The following is a 21473-nucleotide window of genomic DNA, read 5'->3' as shown; positions in this document are numbered from 1 at the left end:
CATCTGTCAGTCAGCTCTATTGGTGACATTTCTATCTGCTGCATTCAGTAGGCGACATTCACCCTGAACGCAACCCAGAGAAACAAATTTGGAAACTGTGTGATTATTTCGGACATGATATGCTACATACATGCAAAAAAATTCTAATAATCCTTGCGAAATCCGAGCGAGGGAAATTCTGCACATATAGTAAGGTTTCTTTGATCTAGGGGCAGCGGTTAGAGAGGCAAGCCAGCAAACAAAGGGTTGCCAGTTCGAATCCCAGGTCAGATGGTAAAAATCTGTAAGGAAGTGACCTGGCAACCAGAAGGTTGCTGGTATCAAATCCTAGATGCCATTGCCTGTCGTTGTGCCCTTGAGCAAGGGGCATTAACCATCTCCCCCCCCCCCCACACACACACACACCTCTCCAAAACATAGGTATGTATGTGTGTCTTTTGGAGGGGTTGGGTTAAAAGCGAAAGTCAAAATTCGGTTGGACCTTGTGTGCAATTGACCAAAAAAGGGTTATTAATCTTAATCTTGTATTCATAATTGCCATAGGCTATCAGGATGAGCAGTTATGAAAACGTGAAGCGTATGATGCCATTTACCCCATAGAATAGGTTCGGCCTATGGGATCACTATCTGAAGCAGGTTGACGGTCATGTAGTTGCTTCTCTTGGATTGCCTTTTCTCCTCAGCAATGTCTGCACCAACTCAATACTCTGAGAGATTCTTTATAGTTGTAGTACTGTACTTGTAACAGCACACAGTCCCTTCCCCACACACACCAGAACAATTAATTTGCTGTGAAAAGCAGGCCATAACTTGATTAAGTAGTACATAAAAGCAGTCTTTTCCGGATAGGCTCTTTTAGCTGGGGGCTTGAGCCAAGCCTATCTCAGGCCACCAACAGTGAGCCTGAGTGTGGTCAGGCACTCACCTGCTACCTGACACACAGTGACATGTCTGTCACTCTGTCCTCTCTCCTCTATGTCTACTGTGAGGGCTGTATCAACCGATCTCATGACCAGCAGTTTACCTCCTCTCCTGGGCTGTATTGATCAGTATCATGGTTTAATCCTCCTCCTCTGTTTCCCTGTTTACCACAGTTCAATCTCCCTTTGCTCCTTCTTCCACTACCCCAGCTCACTGCTGATGCCTTTATTAACCTGTCTGGTTCATACTTCTCCGCATCTCTCATTTCCTCCTTGCAAATACTGTGTGTGTGTGTGTGTGTGTGTGTCAAATAAAATAAAATTGCTTTTCTCACATGCTTCGTAAATAACTGGTGTTGACTAACAGTGAAATACTTACCTACACAACAACGCAGAGAGAAAATAAAACAATTATAGAAAAATAATAACACCAGGAATAAATACACAACGAGTAATGATAGCTTGGCTATATACACGGGGTACCAGTACTGAGTCAATGTTCAGTGGTACGAGGTAATTGAGGTAGATACCCTATGTACATATAGGTAGGGATAAAGTGACTAGGCAACAGGATAGATAATAAACAGTAACAGCAGCATATGTGATAAGTCAGAATAGTTAGTACAAAAAGGGTCAATGCAGATAATTAAATAGTTATCCAATAGCTACCTGGACTAACTATTTACCAGTGTTATGGCTTGGGGGTAAAAGCTGTTCAGGGTCCTGGTTCCAGACTGGGTGCATCAGTACCGCTTCCCGTGAACAGAGAGAACAGTCTATGAATTGGGTGGTTGACACCGTCTGGTATAGAGGTCCTGGATGGAAGGGAGCTCGGCCCCAGTGATGTACTGGGCCGTACGCACTACCTTCTGTAGCGCCTTTTGGTTGGATGCCAAACAGTTGCCACACCAAGTAGTGATGCAACCAGTCAAGATGCTCTTGATGGTGCAGCTGTAGAACTTTTTGAGGATCTGAGGGCCCATGCCAAATCTTTTCAGCCTCCTGAGGGGGACGAGGCATTGTCGTGCCCTCTTCACGACTGTGTTGGTGTGTGTGGATCATGATAATTCCTTAGTAATGTGGACACCAATGAACTTGAAACTGTCGACCTGCTCTACTACAGCCCTGTCTATGTTGATGGGGGCATGCTTGGCCCTCTGTTTCCTGTACTCCACAATCAGCTTTGTCTTGCTGACGTTGAGGGAGAGGTTGTTGTCCTGGCACCACAATGCAAGATCTCTGACCTCCTCCTTATGGGCTGTCATCATGATCAGGCCAACCACCGTCATGTCATCAGCAAACTTAATGTTGGTGTTGGAGTCGTGCACTGCCACGCAGTCGTGGATGAACAGGGAGTACAGGAGGAGACTAAGCACGCACCCCTGGGGGTCCCCCGTGTTGAGGGTCAGCGTGGCGGATGTGTTCTTACCTACCCTTGCCACATGGGGCGGCCCGTCAGGAAGTCCAGGATCCAGTTGCAGAGGGAGGTGTTTTATCCCAGGATCCTTAACTTAGTGATGAGCTTGTAGGGCACTATGGTGTTGAACGCTGACCTGTAGTCAATGAACAGCATTCTCACATAGGTGTTCCTTTTGTCCAGGTGAGAAAAGGAAGTGTGGAGTGCAGTAGAGATTGCATCATCTGTGCATCTGTTGAAGCGGAATGCAAATTGGAGTGGGTCCAGGGTGTCTGGGATGATGGTGTTGATGTGAGCCATGACCAGCCTTTCAAAGCATTTCATGGCTACAGATGTGGTGCTACGGGGCGATAGTCCTGTAGACAGGTTACCTTGGCGTTCTTGGGCGCTATGGTGGTCTGCTTGAAACATGTAGGCATTACTGACTGGGTCAGGGAGAGGTTGAGAATGTCAGTGAAGACACTTGCCAGCTGGTCAGCGCATGCTCTGAGTACGCGTCCTGGTAATCCGTCTGGCCCTGCAGCCTTTTGAATGCAGCCTTTACTCACATTGGCTATGGAGAGCGTGATCACACAGTGGTCCGGAACAGTGTGTGTTTGTGCATGCTTGTGTGTGACAATGCGCATGCCCCGCCCACCTGAGGATGTATTTTTTAGCCATCTATTTTCTGTGTTTGAGGGGTGTAAAAACTTGTCACTTAAATCTTGCTGGATTGACTGCTTTCATTTTACTACTGCGATTCGTTCATAGTCTTGCTTGTGCCTGTTGTTTCTAATGACCTGTCAAACACTCCCCTGTAATAGCTGAAATGGGCTCAATTGAATACATAGTCTTTCCTTTGAATCTTTAAGAACGCTAAAGCATCGTCTGGGATTTTGTGCACTCTTACATCACAAGAAAGAGAAGAAAGATAACTTTATTTTGATGTGTTCATTTTTTGATGTGTTCATCTTTATCCATTGTCCGTTGCATTTATTTGATTTTTGGGAAAACCTTTTAACAATTTCAATGGCTGTTGCTAGTGTGTGTGTGCATGTAGATCTTGAAGTATTGCCTGTTCGATGTATGGGCTATGACCGGCTGAGACTGAGGGAATTTCCCTCTCTCACTCACAGTGGTTTACCACTGATACTACTTCACTTGCTCATAAATACTTAAAGTCTTCAGTACTCCAGGTTTAAAATGATTTCCCCAAAATTAAGTTTCTGAGCTTCGAGTAATCCATCATGGCAATTGCAATGCTTCCAGACAGGGTTTCTCTTTACCATTTTATTACATTAATACCTTTCCTCCTTGCTGGAAGGATCACTTTAAATTAATTATGAAACCATACACATTAAATTAGCCTTTTTAATCCAGAACCTAACACCAGTGTTTCCTAGCGAAAAGTGCTGTGTTCGTGTGCTACTCTTTCAAATAGCTGTGGCAGACAGGCCAATAAATACAGCCTGGTCTCAGTAGACGTAACATAGTCAACATCAATCCGGGACACTCAAATTAGTTTGACATGTTACATTTGGTATGGTTACATAAGACCGAAGGTTACTTAAGGCAAAAATGAAAGTTGGGTGTTTGGTCAGGGTGGATGGATGGATGGATGTATTAACGTGAACATCTAGCAACCCAAAGGCTGTGTGCTCTAATCTCATCACGGACAACTTTAGTATTTTAGCCAATTTGCAACTTTGCAACTGCTTGCTACTTTTTAGCTACTTAGCATGTTAGCTAACCCTTCCCCTAATCCTAACTCCTAACCCTAACCTTAACCCTAACCCCTAACCCCTAGTCTAGCTACATTAGCCACCTAGCATTAGCCACCTAGCCATGTAGCTAACGTTAGCCACAACAAATTGGTGTTCGTAACATATTGTACGGATTTCAATTCATAACATATCATATGTAATGGATGATAGACATCCACATATTAATACATACCATACGAAACGTAACATTTCATACTAATTGGAGTGTCCCAAATATACATTTACTATGTTACGTCTACCCTTGAGTCCAAGTTGATAAATGGAGTAGATATGTGTTACACATGTAAACATATTGTTTGTTTGGCTATTTACCACTGAACAAGTTTAAAATGTTATTAGTCGTATATACAGGATACACATGGTATAGCCCGTCCAACTAAATGCTTACTTGCAGGTTTCTTCTCTACAATGCAACCACAATAAGAAATAATAACAGATACGAATACGAACATAAAGTAAATGGTTCAGTAGAATATCATATTTTTTATAGCATAAGTATAAAACAGGAAGGCACAATTTATAGTCCAATATTTACACATGTTTTCGGGATGGGCGGATTGGGGGGCATGTGTTTAAATTGTGCAGTATTTAGCAATAATAATAAAAGTCTGGTTGCAACAGTTGTAATGTGTGTGTTGCATGTTTAGCGTGTGTGTGTGCGTGCGTGTGCGCTTGAGTGAGTGCATGTGTGTTAAAGTGCAGAGAGGCAGTGCAGGTGGTCAGTCCAGTTCAAGCGTTCAGCAGTCTGATGGCTTGTAAATAAAACTGTTTCTGAGCCTGTTGGTATCAGACCTCATGCTCCGATACCGTCTGCTCGACGGTAAGGGAATGAACAGCTGGTGGGTGGGGTCCTTGATGATGCTTCCTCAGGCAACGTTTCAAGTAGATGTCCTGGATGAGTGGGAGCACGGTCCCAGTGATGTACTGGGCCATCTTCACTTGGGCCTGGAAATTCCCGTACCAGACTGTGATGCAACCGGTCAGGACGCTTTCGATGGTGCAGCGGTAGTATTTGGAGAGGACCCGGGGTGGCATGCTGAATTTCTTTAGCCGCCTTAGGAAGTAGAGACGCTGTTGCACCCTCTTGACGAGAGTGGTGGTGGTGTTGGTCCATGACAAGTCCTCGGTGATGTGGACACTTAAAACTGCTGACTCTCTCTACTGCAGTCCCGTTGATGTGGATCGGAGTGTGTTCCCTCCTCTGCTTCCAGAAGTCAACAATCAACTCCTTTGTTTTGCTGATGTTGAGGAAGAGGTTGTTGTCCTGGCACTACATTGCCAGTTCACTTACCTCCTCCCTATAGGCTGACTTGTCCTTGTTGGTTATCAGTCCTACAACCGTTGTGTCGTCAGCACTCTTGATGATGGAGTTGATGGAGTGTCGTTCAAAGGAACACAGTCGTAGGTGAATAGGGAGTTCAGCAGAGGGCTGAGGACACACCCCTGAGGGTCCCCTGTGTTAAGAGTCGTTGTTGCCAATCCTCAAAGCCTGTGGTTTGCCCATCAGGAAGTCCAGAATCCAGTTGCAGAAATTGGTGTCCAGACCCAGGGCTCTGAGCTTGGTGTCAGGCTTGAAGGGAACAATAGTGTTGAATGTTGAACTGTAGTTAATGAACAACATTCTCACATAGGTGTTCTCCGTTCATCTAGGGTTTTTGGTTGGAGTACAGAATGTCCGGATTGTTATTGTGGGTACAACACCATCAACACATTTCCTACTGATGCCTGTGACTGACATTGTATATTCCTCAATATTTGATGGATAAGTCCTGATTGAAACATGTTTCAAACAGTATTCTCAAAACAGTCCTGCAGCATTGAGTCACACATGTAACGTGAGATACTGGCCAATGAATGTATTTTCTGCTATCACATAGAAGCCTCCTCTAATTCCCTGTCATCTCCAGTGTTGAGCTCCTAATCTGTTGGCATGGCTTGGATCAGAGTGACTGGCAGTGGTGCATTGGGCAGCAGCGTGTGCCAGTTAGGCCCTGGGAGTGCTCATTGACACAGCATGGCCCTGCTCCAACCCCCAGCCCCTCTGCTGATCTTGGCACCAGGTGGACAGGATATCCAGTCCTCCACCGGAGGTCCAGCTGTAGCCGCAAACTGGCTCATCTCACTGGGCCTCTCTCACTCTCTCGCTCTGGCTCCCCTTCCCCCTCTCTCTCTTTTCTCTCTCTACCCCTCTCTGCACATCCCCAGTGCCTTCAAAAATAACTGCCACTCTGTCTGTTTGCCTGTTCTGTCCTGAAGCATGGAAGTAGAATCTTTCTTCCTCTCTTGTGCTAAAAGACGGACATTGGCAATGGGATTTCTTCACTCGGGACAGGTGACAATGACAAAGTGCTGTTTCTCAGAGGACATGCATCTTTCACTGTCTGCCCCTAAGAAGCTCTCTCACTGGAAATATCAGAGTAGTTTTGTCTGTGTAAAATACAGAGTAGTGACAGGGAGGGAAAGCCCTGTCTGCCTCGCACAGATCTGCCATTATTTATTGACCATAAATCTCTGGGAGCCTGTCTCCGGCCTAGCATCTGGTAGGAGGGACACATAGGAAAGGTTGGATATAAGGTAGACACAATGTATCCAGACAAAGGCCTAGCTCTCCTGGGAAATGCCACTCTTATCTGCACACTGATGGAAATGCATGGCCATTTAGATTTTAGAGGGAGGGGGATCACTGGAGTCTACTGTCAGATCAATGGGGAATGGATGGCAGTGTGCATGAATGACTGACATAGGGGTCATGAGATGTAAAGGTGATATTACGGATCCGACCCACACCCTGTTACCACCTACTCCATCCCTGTCAGAAGAGAGAGAAAAAGAAAAACCCAGTAGTGTATGAATATTGTCATGGAAATCAGATGAAGCAATCATCATCCTGAGAGCAGTCATATTTTTGGCTGTGAATGAGGAGAGATGAGGAGGAGGTCTGTGGCCTCCAGATGGTGTGGATACAGCCCCACTGAAGCCCTCTGAGAGCCACAAGATGAGGTCACACAGCCAGCCAGCATGAAGGTGGCTGGAACACAACACAACAGAACAGTCTGCTCCCAGAGGGATGAGGCACACTGAGCACAGAGATCTGGCTTGGAAATATCTGTATATCTCTAATTAAAGTGATCATAGAAAGTTTGAGTTCTATGGCTTCAACATACTGCTCAGCTCTCAAAACTGCCAAATACATCTTGTTTGTAAAGCTGAGTAAATATGGCCATGTGGTGAGTGGTGCCACAAGGCAAACACAAGTGCTGTGTGATTCTAGAGCACTAACTTCTCACACTGTTGTTTGAGTTTAGATTAAACTTTAGTTGGTCAATTCAACAAATGCTCAGATAAACATTGTCACAAATCAGTAGTATGTGTGTGTGGATGTGTAATATTGTGTTATTTGTGCCTGATTGGAACTGTGCCCTATGCTGACTCAGAGTATAACACCAAGTAGAAAGCACTTCTCAATGACTCCACTGTACTGTACTGTACTGTACTGTACTGTACTGTACTGTCTGTCTGTCATAGAGCAGAGGTAGGCAACTAGATTCAGCCTCCAGTCGATTATTTTTTGTAATGTTTGTTTTTAAACAAAAACATACATAGACAAAAACAATAGTCCACTTAACATTTCCACATATATGAATGAAATCACAGGTACTCAGACCCACATGTTCCCACCGTATCCACACCCAGTGTTGTTTCTAATGCTTGTAAGTCTCTGCCCCATATGACTTCATATTGTGTTACGTTGGTTCTGTCTGTAGACAGGTTTTTGTTCAATATTTAAATCATGTCAGAGCAGATGGTCAGGGGGACAGAACATAATTATAATTGGAACACTGCAAATTGACTACAACAAAGCCCAATAAGAGATTGTATTTGAAAATAGCAATAATTTCATACCTTGATTACATTGAGGCATGATCACAGATGTTTTTTTTTAATTAGTGGGAATACTTGGGAACAGACTTCCTAAATTTAGCAAAATTCCTGACAATTTGAACGTTTTTTTTTTACCTAATGTATATGTAATTTTTTAACGAAAAACTTTGAGGGGGCAAAGAAAATCACTTGCAAGCCGGTTTTGACCCACGGGCCGTCTGTTGCCGGCCCCTGACATAGAGGTTTGAAAGAGAACTAATACATTTGAATACATGTCCTTCTCTGATTTGCATTCAATGACATTCTCCTTTGTCTCTGCATTCCACCCCCTCCTCTCTGTCTCTCTGGTGCCAGGTCTAACTGGCTGAAGCCGTGCTGTGGGCGGAGGGCAGCCCCGTGGCAGGTGTGTCTGCTGAGCGCTGGCTTTAACTGTTTCCTGGTGGCCTGTGTCATCCTGGTGGTGGTGCTGCTGTGTCTGGAGCTGCTCATCGACACCAAGCTCCTGCAGTGTGAGTGACCCTGGAACTGTCTCTGTATTAGAACATGGATCTTCTGGACTTGTTTTCATGCAATGACAATTTAAAAGGGCTAACTTGTGATAGACTTCTGCAACTTAAACTGTCACAAAGATTGTGATGGAAGATATACAAAATGTGATTTGACCCCTAGTGAAGTTAAAACATACAAAACAGCTGTGGTAATGTATGTTGGAATATACAATAATGCACATCTGCTGTTATGGATGTAGATAACATTGGCCCTAGGCCTGTTGTATAATACTGTTTGATAATGCAGTGGCAGTGACAGGTCCAGGACCTGGGGCTGTGATCTCTCCTCTCTATGATATCAGCCTCATTAGTAAGCACAGTGTCAGGTGGTCTAATGCCACTGTGACCTGTCTCACATGGAGATGACCTCATCTGCATCCTCTGGCTCTGGGGAGGAAGGTGTCCTCATCTATCATGTGGATAAGGTCAGGAGTCATCACCTCTATGGTGTCACAAGCTCTATGAAGGATGCTACTGTCGGGCCTCCGTCATGTCAATATGGATGTATTTTAATGCATTCAAGTCTTTACAAGTCCCTGGAGGCAGATTTAAGAGACGGGACAGTTGGGAGGGAAAGATAAATGAATGGGGTGATTAAGGTTGTCTGTCTGCTGGGTGAATGTACGGAGAGAGGGAGGGATGGAGGAAGATGAATGGACTGATGGACAGATCAGTGAACACAGCAAACAAAGACAGATGGGAAGGGAGGTGGCGTGTGAAGAGGAAGAGGAATGCTGTAGTTGACAGCCAAATGCAGTATGATGCTGGCCACAATTAGGCGGATGAATAGACAGGCATTCAGACAAACCTGTGCGTGTGCGCGTGTGTGTGAATGTATGTGCCCTTGCCTGTATGTCTGTGATTGTGTGTCCGTCTCCAGTATTTAACAAAGTATCTGAACCTCTAAATTAATCTGTAAATGTTGTCTATTCTGTGCTGTCTTCATAGTTAACAACGCGTTGCAGTTTGCCAGCATTATCCACTGGATCAGCCTGGTCATTCTGTCTGTGTTCTTTGCTGAGGTGAGCCCCTCTCCCTTCTCTCTCTCCCACAGTGGCAGCAGGCTCACTTACAGCTGATGCAGCCAAGGGTTGATTTAATGCTATAGTGTGCAGTATGAGACATCGGTGAGCTAGAGAGGTGCAGTGGTGTATCCTGATTACAACACCCTATTAAAGCCTGCCCTTTCCCTCATCAACACATTATCGACTTATTAGGGTTTTGTGAGATCCAGCAAGGTCTAAGCAAGTAATTTATTCATTAAAAAAACAAAAAGGGAAAAAAAGCTAAGTTCCAGTAATTCTACACATTTTGCCAATGGACAGAAGAAAAATCGGTCAAATGTAAGAACAGTAGCTATTTCTTTTGCTCCTCATGTTTGTTCACTGCATTACAGCCTCCTCTCTCTCACTCATTCCGATACAATTTCCCTTCACAACTTGCTTTGAGTGTTGGTTCCTCTTGATATATTGTCGATCCTCAACACAATCCCTTTATGTCAAATGCAGATAGAGCTTTTCTGCTGCACACTAGATTTGAACTAACTTCAGAGACTCAGGTAAATCGTATTGATTACCGTTTCCTCAGACATAGCAGCACTTATCTTAGTTATTCTCTGTTCATCAGTCTGCTGCTCCATTTGGTCGAGAGATGTGTTTTAGTTATCAATGAAAGCTAACCCTTAGTGATTCATGTAACTATTGGATGTGGCAGGGCAGCTTCATCTCAGGTGAAACCCTGAATCTGTGAAAAGAAGAGAAAAAGAGAGAAAAAGAAGAGAAACATGGAAAAAGTGAGGAAAGAGAGGAGAGTAGTGCAGTAGCTTTCTGCAGCCCCTGCTGAGTCAGCTCTAGCTAGTGCAGGGTGCTGTGTGCATCTCTAATTGTTTGGATGAAATCCGACCGCTGTGGTAGTGAACTGGACTCATATAATGTCATTGATGAATTACCTGTGGATAGATGAAAGAAAACTGAATCACAACTGCAATTCAGTTTTGCTGAGACATTAAGATTTTTAGGGGGATGTTTACAACTAAAGGAAATATGAATTATATCGCTATGGTTCTCTCCCCCACTCTTTCCATCTCCCTTTTTTCCCTACCTCTCCCTCCCCCTCTTTCTTTCCCTCCCTCTCTCAGACGGTGTTCAGGATTGTGGTGCTGGGGATCTGGGATTACATTGAGAACAAAGTGGAGGTAAGCTCCCTGGGGGGCCATTAGTCCTGAGGTGGGGCTCTGAACACCCCACCACTTCCACTGCAATGTCATTCTCCCAATGTCAGACCTCAGCCTGGAAACCACCCACAGACCTGGAGGAACGGACTGTATTGGAACACTCACTGACACTGGGAGATGTTCATGTTTTTTCATTCATATATTGTTCAAAAAAAGGAAGTCTCCATTGTCTGCTTGCTAATATTGTTTGTTTGTGTGTGTGTGCATGTGCGTGTGTGTGTGTGTGTGTGTAGGTGTTTGATGGTGCAGTCATAGTGCTGTCGCTGGCCCCCATGGTGGCCTCAACGGTGGCCAACGGCCCCAGCAGCCCCTGGGACGCCATTGGCCTCATCATCACCCTGCGCATCTGGAGGATCAAGAGAATAATCGACGGTGAGGCTGGGAGGACCACAGGGGGTGGAGGGGGTATTGGGTGCAGTCTCCTCTGTATCATGTCCTTTACTGTCAGGTTGCAGAGATGCAGCAATAATATGTCTGCAGCTCCACCCCTATGGATGACATCATTATCCCAACTTGCTTTTAACTGAGCTTTACAGAGCATTTTTTTGCCATGCTTATTACAAACTGCAATCAATACTTGCTTTACAACACAATGACAAATACATACATAATCTGCTACAGATACACACATGTTGTACTGACTCTAAATTGATTATTTTACAAGAATGTTACGCCCTCTTGTGGTGGTTCTGTGTTCGGCTAATGATTAGCACAAATACATTCGGGCAACCCCATGCTTCAACCTATGTATTTATAGCCACTATGCTGCATCAGTTGGGCTACAGGTGATAATGCTTATTGATAAATAACACACCAGCCTGATAATATGGACCAATATGTTGTTAGGCAAAATATATATTTTTTTTTGGGGGGGGGGGTTATATTTTAATGGTGTCACCATAATTTTATTTTCATTATTTTGCAGGAGAAAAGTCACCAGGGCTGCGTTCAGTACGATAAAGTGTAATGCAACGTTCAATTAAACGAAAATGGTGCCTTTCTGAACGACCAGTTGAAAAACAGGGAGGGGTTGGGTTATGGGTTCAAAATGCACCGCTGCCCTTCAAATACGTCAGTCATTGCTTCAAGCCACACCCTGCCACACCCACCAAATGGAGCAAACGTAGGCTACCTCAAAGCCTGTTCAAATCAAATCAAATGGGGCCTACTACAGATATATAAAATAAAGGTGTGTCAGTGTGAATGTGTTTACCCCTACATAGCAGTCTGTCCTGTGTTCTGTCCCAGCCTACGTGCTGCAGGTGAAGGTGGAGATGGAGATGGAGATCCAGCAGTATGAGAAGGCCAAGGCTGTCAGGGAGGAGCAGCTGGAGAGACTCACCCAGATCTGCCAGGAGCAGGCAGTATGTTCAAACACCTATCTACTGACCCTGCCTGTCATACACATCTCCAACCAGCAGAAGGCAGCAACTTGCCAAGAATGAAAATACATTCACTTCCAACACCTTTTGTATAGATTTGAGAAAACAAAACACATTCAAATCCAAACATTTATGTGCGGAATAACCAAACCTTTAATCTGACAAACACTGAGTAGGGTCACACTACCCCTTGAACACATAAATACATTACATATCCCTAGGAGGAGCTAGTATCAGGTTCTGTATTCAGTCAATGTGTCACAACGTTCCTGTTATTCCCATCCTGGGGTTTACATTCAGAAAAAGGATCCAGTCCCATTTGTACACATATGTAATATAGCAAAGCTTGACTGTCATTGTACAGCACTGCTGGGTCATGTTGACTGAAGAGGGCATTCGGTGCATTGTAAAAGTATTCAGGCCCCTTGACTTTTTCCACATTTTGTTACGTTAAAGCCTTATTCTAAAACAGATTAAATTGTTTTTTTCCCTCACCAATCTACACACAATACCCCATAATCACAAAGCAAAAACAGGTTTGTAGAAATTTTAGCAAATTTATTAAAAAAATACATTTTAAAAAGGAAATATCACATTTACATAAGTATTCAGACCCTTTACTCAGTACTTTGTTGAAGCACCCTTGGCAGCTATTACAGCCTTGAGTCTTCTTGGGTATGACGCTACAAGCTTAGCACACCTGTATTTGGGGAGTTTCTCCCATTCTTCTCTGCATATCGTCTCAAGCTCAGGTCAGGTTGGATGGGGAGCGTCGCTGAACATCTATTTTCAGGTCTCTCCAGAGATGTTCGATCTGGTTCAAGTCCGGGTTCTGGCTGGGCCACTCAAGGACATTCAGAGACTTGTCCCCGAAGCCACTCCTGGGTTGTCTTGGATGTGTGCTTAGGGTCATTGTGCCGTCGGAAGGTGAACCTTCGCACCCAGTCTGAGGTCCTGAGCGGTCTGGAGCAGGTTTTCATCAAGGATCTCGCTGTACTTTGCTCCGTTCATCTTTCCCTCAATCCTGTCTCCAGTCCCTGACACTGAAAAAACATCTCCACAGCATGATGCTGCCACCACCATGCTTAGCCGTAGGGATGGTGCCAGGTTTCCTCCAGATGTGACACTTGGCATTCAGGCCAAAGAGTTCAATCTCTGAGAGTCCAGGCTTTTTTTCACAAACTCCACGTAGGCTGTCATGTGCCTTTTACTGAAGAGTGGCTTCAGTCTGGCCACTCTACCATAAAAGCCTGATTGGTGGAGTGCTGCAGAGATGATTGTCCTTCTGGAAGGTTCTCCCATCTCCACAGAGGAACTCTGGAGCTATGTCAGAGAGACCATCGGGTTCTTGGTCACCTCCCTGACCAAGGCCCTTCTCCCCCGGTTGCTCAGTTTGTCCGGGCAGAGAGCTCTAGGAAGAGTCTTGGTGGTTCCAAACTTCTTCCATTTAAGAAAGATGGATGCCACTGTGTTCTTGAGAACCTTCAATGCTGCAGAAATGTTTTTGTACCCTTCCGTAGATCTGTGCCTCAACACAATCCTGTCTCGTAGCTCTACGGGTTATTCTTTCGACCTCATGGCTTAGTTTTTGCTTTGACATGCACTGCTAACTGTGGGACCTTATATAGACAGGCATTTGCCTTTCCAAATCATGTCCAATCAATTGAATTTACCACAGGTGGACTCCAATCAAGTTGTAGAAACATCTCAAGGATGATCAATGGAAACAGGATGCGCCTGAGCTCAATTTCTTATAGCAAAGCCTCTGAATACTTATGTAAATAAGATATTTCTGTTGTTTTATTATAAATTAGCAAAAAGATCTAAGAACCTGTTTTCCCTACGTCATTTTGGGTTATTGTGTGTAGATTGATGAGGATTTTTATTTATTTAATCCATTTTAGAATAAAGTTGTAACGTAACAAAATTTGGAAAAAGTCAAGGGGTCTGAATACTTTCCCGAATGCACTGTATATGTAATGTATGTGTTCAAAGATCAGTGTGACACAACCCAGGGTTTGTCAATAAAGCCAACACAGTTAAGTAAGAGACCAGGTGTGTAGCTAGTTGATTAAGTACAGTGGGTGGCCTTTAGCATGGTGGATGGATATGAGAGCCAGAGCTCTTAAAGTTTATTCAGGTGTTTCTGTGTAAGGATAACACATGTACTGTATGCATCTCTCTCTCTCTCTCTCTCTCTCTCTCTCTCTCTCTCTCTCTCTCTCTCTCTCTCAGTTTGAGATCAGGCAGCTGCGGGCCCATCTGGCTCAGCAGGATTTGGACCTGGTAGCAGAGCGAGAGGCTGCCATGCAGATTCACCATGTGTGGGGCAAGCAGTGCAGTATCTTTCAGGAGGTGGACGGCCTAGCCCCTAGGGGCCCCGAGCAGCGCAGCCAGGCTAAAGCCAGGGAGGCAGCAGGTCCTGGAGGTACCACACCCTGATCCTATACCCACACCACTTGCTGTAGTATTACTTCAGAGCACAGCAGATTGCCTCATTGAGATAGAATCCTATGAGACTGTTTTCTCTCTATGGATTGCCTGCTGGCTGTGGTTTCTAACCAAAGAGGGTCTCTCTTGAAGCCAGGGAAATAGATAGATGCTCTTGCCATGTCAGATCAGATTTTCCAGGCAGAGTGGTTGAATGAACAGAGTGCTCTGTGCTTTGGGTCATGTAGTTGTTTAACAGAGTGGTTGAAAATATGTGCTCAGTTCACCTTGAAACCAAAGAAATAAATAAACATCTAACAAACCTCACCATATTCCAGGGAGGATAGAATTGTAGAGTACTGTACAAATCAAATCAAACTTTATTTGTCACATGTGCCGAGTACAACAAGTGTAGACCTTTACAGTGAAATGCTCACTTACAAGCTCTTAACTAACAATGCAGTTTTAAGAAAAATATGCGTTAAGTAAAAAATAGATAAGTAAAAAATAAGAAATAAAAGTAACAAATAATTAAAGAGCGACAGTAAAATAACAATAGTGAGACTATATACAGGGGGTACCGGAACAGAGCCAATGTGTGGGGGCACCGGTTAGTCGAGGTAATTGAGGTAATATGTTATGTACATGTAGGTAGAGTTATTAAAGTGACTATGCATAGATAATAAACAGAAAATAGCAGCAATGTAAAAGGGGGGGGGCAATGCAAATAGTCTGGGTAGCCATTTGATTAGCTGTTCGGGAGTCTTATGGCTTGGGGGTAGAAGCTGTTGAGAAGCCTTTTGGTCCTAGACTTGGCGCTCCGGTACCACTTTCCGTGCGGTAGCAGAGAGAACAGTCTATGACTAGGGTGGCTGGATTCTTAGGGCCTTCCTCTGACATCGCCTGGTATAGAGGTCCTGGATGGCAGGAAGCTTGCCCCCAGTGATGTACTGGGCCATACGCATTACCCTCTGTAGTGCCTTGCGGTCGGAGGCCGAGCAGTTGCCATACCAGGCAGTGATGCAACCAGTCAGGATGCTCTCGATGGTGCAGCTGTAGAACTTTTTGAGGATCTGAGGACCCATGCCAAATCTTTTCAGTCTCCTGAGGGGGAATAGGTGTTGTCGTGCCCTCTTCAAGACTGTCTTGGTGTACTTGGACTATGATAGTTTGTTGGTGATGTGGACACCAAGGAACTTGAAGCTCTCATCTCCACAACAGCCCAGTCGATGAGAATGGGGGCGTGCTCTGTCCTCCTTTCCTGTTGTCCACAATAATTTCCTGACTTGATGACGGAGAGGTTGTTGTCCTGGCACTACACAGCCAGGTCTCTGACCTCCTCCCTATAGGCTGTCTCATCATTGTCGGTGATCAGGCCTACCACTGTTGTGTCATCAGCAAACTTAATGATGGTGTTGGACTCATGCCTGGCCATGCAATCATGAGTGAACAGGGAGTACAGGAGGGTACGGAGCATGCACCCCTGAGGGGCCCCTGTGTTGAGGATCAGCGTGGTGGATGTGTTGTGACCTACCGTTACCACCTGGGGGCGGCCCGTCAGGAAGTCCAGGATCCAGTTGCAGAGGGAGGTGTTTAGTCCCAGGATCCTTAGCTTAGTGATGAGATTTGAGGGCACTATGGTGTTGAATGCTAAGCTGTTGCCAATGAATAGCATTCTCACATAGGTGTTCCTTTTGTCCAGGTGGTAAAGGGCAGCGTGGAGTGCAAATAGAGATTGCATCATCTGTGTATCTGTTGGGGCGGTATGCAAATTGGAGTGGGTCTAGGGTTTCTGGGAAAATGGTGTTGATGTGGGCCATGACTAGCCTTTCAAAGCACTTCATGGTTACAGATGTGAGTGCTATGGGTCGGTAGTCATTTAGGCAGGTTACCTTAGTGTTCTTGAGCACAGGAACTATGGTGGTCTGCTTGAAACATGTTGGTATTACAGACTCAGACAGGGAGAGGTTTAAAATGTCAGTGAAGACACTTGCCAGTTGGTCAGTGCATGCTCGGAGTACACATGCTGGTAATCCATCTGGCCCTGCGGCCTTGTGATTGTTGACCTGTTTAAAGGTCTTACTCACATCGGCTATGGAGAGTGTGATCACACAGTCGTCCGGAACAGCTGATGCTCTCATGCATGTTTCAGTGTTACTTGCCTCGAAGCCAGCAAGTTTGCAAGCCCTGCCACATCCGACGAGCGTCGGAGCCATTGTAGTACGATTCTATCTTAGTTCTGTATTGACGCTTTGCCTGTTTGATGGTTCGTCGGAGGGCATAGCGGGATTTCTTATAAGCTTCCGGGTTAGAGTCCCGCTCCTTGAAAGCGGCAGCTCTAGCCTTTAGATCAGTGCGGATGTTGCCTGTAATCCATGGCTTCTGGTTGGGGTATGTACATACAGTCACTGTGGGGACAATGTCATCGATGCACTTATTAATGAAGCCAGTGACTGATGTGGTGTAATCCTCAATGCTGTCGGAAGAATCCCAGAACATATTCCAGTCTGTGCTAGCAAAACAGGACTGTTTTGCTAGCACAGGAAAAGACTACAAGTAAAAGACTTGGAAATTCCGCTAGAACAACAGGCTGATAGAGGCCTAGCAGTGTGGGACCTCTGAGTCTGAGACGTAAGTGCTATTGGGGTGCTGTTTAAATGAGTAGTGCTGTTTGAACAATATCCTCTGTGTAAATATACCTGTAAACAATACACCAAGAGATCGGTTTAATATGATGAGCCACTTTTGTATGAAGACTATGGCATCGAACTTAATCTGGAATTCAATCCGATCGCAGGCTAAAGGCATTGTTTCTTTTAAAGGAAATTCCGATTTACATATGCAGCGTGAATGGAAACTCCACGAATGTGGGAACATTGCCTTTAAAAGCCGAAATGCCTATAACCCACGATCGGATTGAATCCCGGCCTTAGACTTTGAGATAATGAGGAGAACATCTAACTGATACTGTAAACCTACTGTTTGATTTCCATGTATCAGGAGACAGAGGGCAGGGTGACTGGCATGCTGGCATGGGGGTACTGAACTATTGTCAAAACATACTTCTTTAAAACACTCCAAGGAGCCATACACCTTTCAAAGGGTGACAGATCATAAGTTACAGGAGGTAGAGGAACAAAGCACTGTCAGTACTGTATTCTCAGAGCTCAAAACACAGAGCCCATTCCTTAAGTAAAGATCTAAATCACCATGCTTCTCTCTCTGCTATATATCACAGAGAGGTGTGTCAGACTACAGTATTTTAAGTGCTCATGTGTTATTAATCGCAGAGTGATTGTCTCTGCCGCTGCATTTTAGGCCAAGCATCGCCTTTCCTCTTGGGACAGTCTTAAAATAAATATTTGAAGAAGACGCAAATATAACCCATCTAACTATCTGGAGGGAACAGGGATGGCACTTAGAGGGAGGTAAACTGTGACAGTTCAGGCAAGCCAGCCACAGGCCCTGCTACCCACCACCTTACCACTGCTCACTTCTTCTCTGGTAATTCAGGTATAATGAGCATTATAAACCAGGTAGTTTGGGTCCTGGATGCTTATTGGCTGAAAGCCATGGTATATTTAAGCAATAAGGCACGAGGGGGTGTGGTATATGGCCAATATACCATGGCTAAGGGCTGTTCTTAAGCACGACGCTACTTGGAGTGCCTGGACTCAGACCTTAGCCGTGGTATATTGGCCTTAAATCACAAACCCCCGAGGTGGCTTATTGCTTTTATAAACTGGTTACCAACGTAATTAGAGCAGTAAAAATGTAAATGTTTTGTCATACCCGTGGTATAAGGTCTCATATACGACAGCTGTCAGCCAATCAGCATTCCGGGCTCAAACCACCCAGTTTATAACAGACAATATACCACGGGTATGATGCAAAATTACTTGTTTACTGTTCTAATTATGTTGGCAACCAGTGTATAATAGCAATAAGGCACCTCAGGGGGGTTGTGCTATATGGCCAATATACCACGGCTACCCACACACTCCGCGTTGAGTCGTACATAAGAACAGCCCTTAGCCGCGGTATGTTAGATATATACTGCACCTTCTCGGGCCTTATTGCTTAATTCTACCATAGTCTGACCGCATTCTATGTATGGTGTCTAAATCATTCAAAACCACTGCTATCACCTAGAATGGGTAGGACACAAAAAATCTGCAGCTCATCACTGAACTACAGCAGCATGCTTTTATGTTTGGTGGTTGGTGCCATTACAGTTCATCATTCTGGTCAGAAATATCTGACTGATGCATGCTGGGAAACCTTTACACAACAAACACAGGAATAGATAAGGGTACCAAACATCCAACAAATTGTATTGTTTTAGAGAAAGAGTGCACATGTATTTCGTTTCTTATTTCTTTCAGATCATGTTGTTCAAGACGACATGAACAACTACATCAGCCAGTACTACAGTGAGGCAAGCAGTGGTAAGAATAAATACAATACTTCCCACTCTGACACATTTGTTTCTGTCCTTTATTTCACAGTGAGTCAGCAGTATTGTGATGAGTCCAAAATGTTTTCTTGTAGATATTGGAATCCCAGATCCAGCTCGTGTCATCACCGCAGCCATAGACATCCATCTTCCCAACAACCCCAGCCAGCAGCCCTCGTCTCTGGTGAGTGCAGATGCAGTGTCCAGCCGCCTGCAGCAGACAGGCGGCTCTGTGAGCGAGGCCTCCAACGCCACCATGTCCCACTCCAGCTTCAGCGCCCGCCAGCACAGCATCAGCAGCCACACCCTTGGCTCCACCACCGACTGCAGCTCCACCGTCCGCGAGGCTTCCACCTCCACAGACTCCTACAGTGGCCAGCGCTGTTACCCACCACCCTACTGCAGCCCCCTGGCCCTGGGCACACAGCCTGGCCCCAGAGGACACCCCAGCGCCGTGGTGCAGGAGTTGCTCTCCTCGCTGTCTGAGGACTCTTGTCTGGGCCAGAAGGGCCTGGACCCTGTCAACCTCAAACTGCCCAGCCCTGCTGGCTCCACCAAGACCAGCCCTGAGCTGGAGCACAGGCTCAACATCTACAACAAGAGGAACCAGGAGAGCCGAGGAGGCTTCCACACGAAGCCACTCATCCACCTGCAGGCCAGCGAGCCCTTCATGGAGGAGAAGTACAGGCTGTCTCAGGCAGATGCCCCCGTCAACCGTCTGCCTGAGACATAGGAAAGGGCTACAGGGGTACTGTAACTCTCAGACAGCACTGACTCACTCCTCAAAGACCCTCCTGGAACTCACTAACACTAAAGACATGCACTCAGAGGCCTCCTCCACTGGCATACAGCCATCCTCCTCATCGCCAAAAGCACCCTGGAACTGTGAATGGCGGCTCCGCCAGCAGCGCACATCTTCCATGGAGGACAATAAGGCAGTTTAGTGAACACGCAATGAACATTATCAGGAATTGACACAATAAATGAGTATATGAACAAGTCACAAAAAGAAACCAGCAATGGAGCATTAGCCCCAGCTAGGAGACAGCAGGGCTTTGCAGAAATGGGACTGGCTCTGATGCTTTTACAGTGCCTTCAGAAAGTATTTACACCTCTTGACTTTTTCCACATTTTGTTGCGTCATTGGCCTACACACAATATCCCATAATGTCAAAGTGGAATTCTGTTTTTAGACATTTTTACAAATGAATGACAAATGAAAAGCTAACATTTCTTGAGTCAATAAGTTTTCAACCTCTTTGTTATGACAAGCTGAAATAAATTCAGGAGTAAAAATTTGCTTAATAAGTTGCATGGACTCACTCTGTGTGCAACTATAGGTGTTTAACCAGATTTTTTAATGACTACCTCATCTCTGTACCCCACACATACAGATAATTGTAAGGTCCCGCAGTTGTGCAGTAAATTTCAAACAGATTCAACCACAAAGACCAGGGAGGTTTTTCAATGCCTCGCAAAGAAGGGCACTTATTGGTAGATTGGTAAAAATAAAAAATAAGCAGACATTGAATATCCCTTTGAGCATGGTGAAGTTATAAATTATGCCAATGTTGACTTTAAAACAGAGTTTAATGGCTGTGATAGGAGAAAACTGAGGATGGATCAACAACATTGTAGTTACTCCACAATAGTAATCTAAATGACAGAGTTAAAAGAATACTCTAAAACATACTCTAAAACAAACATTCTGTTAAGGCACTAAAGTAAAACTGCAAGAAATGTGGCAAAGAAATTAACTTCATGTTCTGAACACAAAGCATTATGTTTGGGCCAAATATATCATCATCATCACTGAGAACCACCATTCATATTTTCAAGCATGGTGGTGGCTGCATCATGTTATGGGTATGCTGTCATCGGCAAGGACGAGGGAGTTTAGGATTAAAAGCAACAGAAAAGAGCTAAGCACAGGCAAAATCCTAGAGGAAAACCTGGTTCAGTCTGCTTTCCAATCAGACACTGGGAGACAAATTCCCTTTTCAGCAGTACAACAACCTAAAACACAAGGCCAAATATACACTGGAGTTGTCTAGCAATAATCAACAACCAACTTGACAGAGCTTGAATAATTTTAAAAGATTGTGCAAATATTGTACAATCCAGCTGTAATCGCTGCCAAAGGTGATTCTAACATGTATTGACTCAGGGGTGTGAATACTTAGACTACCGATCAAAAGTTTGGGGTTATTTAGAAATGTCCTTGTTTTGGAAAGAAAAACTATTTTTTGGTCCATTAAAATAACATCAAATTGATCAGAAATACAGTGTAGACATTGTTATTGTTCTAAATGACTGTTGTAGCTAGAAACGACAGATTTTTTATGGAATATCTACATAGGCGTACAGAGGCCTATTATCAGCAACCATCACTCCTGTGTTCCAATGGCACGTTGTGTTAGCTAATCCAAGTTTATCCTTTTA

General features: G+C 44.7%; 1 protein-coding gene across 2 annotated transcripts in view; it reads left to right on the top strand.

Moving 5' to 3' along the window:
- LOC106573501 (transmembrane protein 266) overlaps nt 1-20299 on the top strand; it is an 83982-nt gene extending 63683 nt beyond the window's left edge. Inside the window, exons 4-11 of one of the 2 annotated variants that reach the window (XM_014148601.2) lie at nt 8337-8491; nt 9479-9552; nt 10668-10724; nt 10997-11135; nt 12012-12127; nt 14381-14573; nt 18961-19023; nt 19127-20299. In XM_014148601.2, coding sequence (XP_014004076.1) covers nt 8337-8491; nt 9479-9552; nt 10668-10724; nt 10997-11135; nt 12012-12127; nt 14381-14573; nt 18961-19023; nt 19127-19764 — 1435 coding nt within the window. In that variant the 3' untranslated portion in view covers nt 19765-20299. The remainder of the gene's footprint in view (nt 1-8336; nt 8492-9478; nt 9553-10667; nt 10725-10996; nt 11136-12011; nt 12128-14380; nt 14574-18960; nt 19024-19126) is intronic. The other variant, XM_014148603.2, reaches the window with a different exon arrangement.
- Nucleotides 20300-21473: the final 1174 nt, after the last annotated feature.

The sequence above is a fragment of the Salmo salar genome, chromosome ssa16 (genome assembly GCF_905237065.1).
Source record: "Salmo salar chromosome ssa16, Ssal_v3.1, whole genome shotgun sequence".
NCBI lineage: Eukaryota > Metazoa > Chordata > Actinopteri > Salmoniformes > Salmonidae > Salmo > Salmo salar.
Note: the sequence above shows the minus strand (reverse complement) of the source record. Positions and strands in the feature narration are given on the sequence as shown.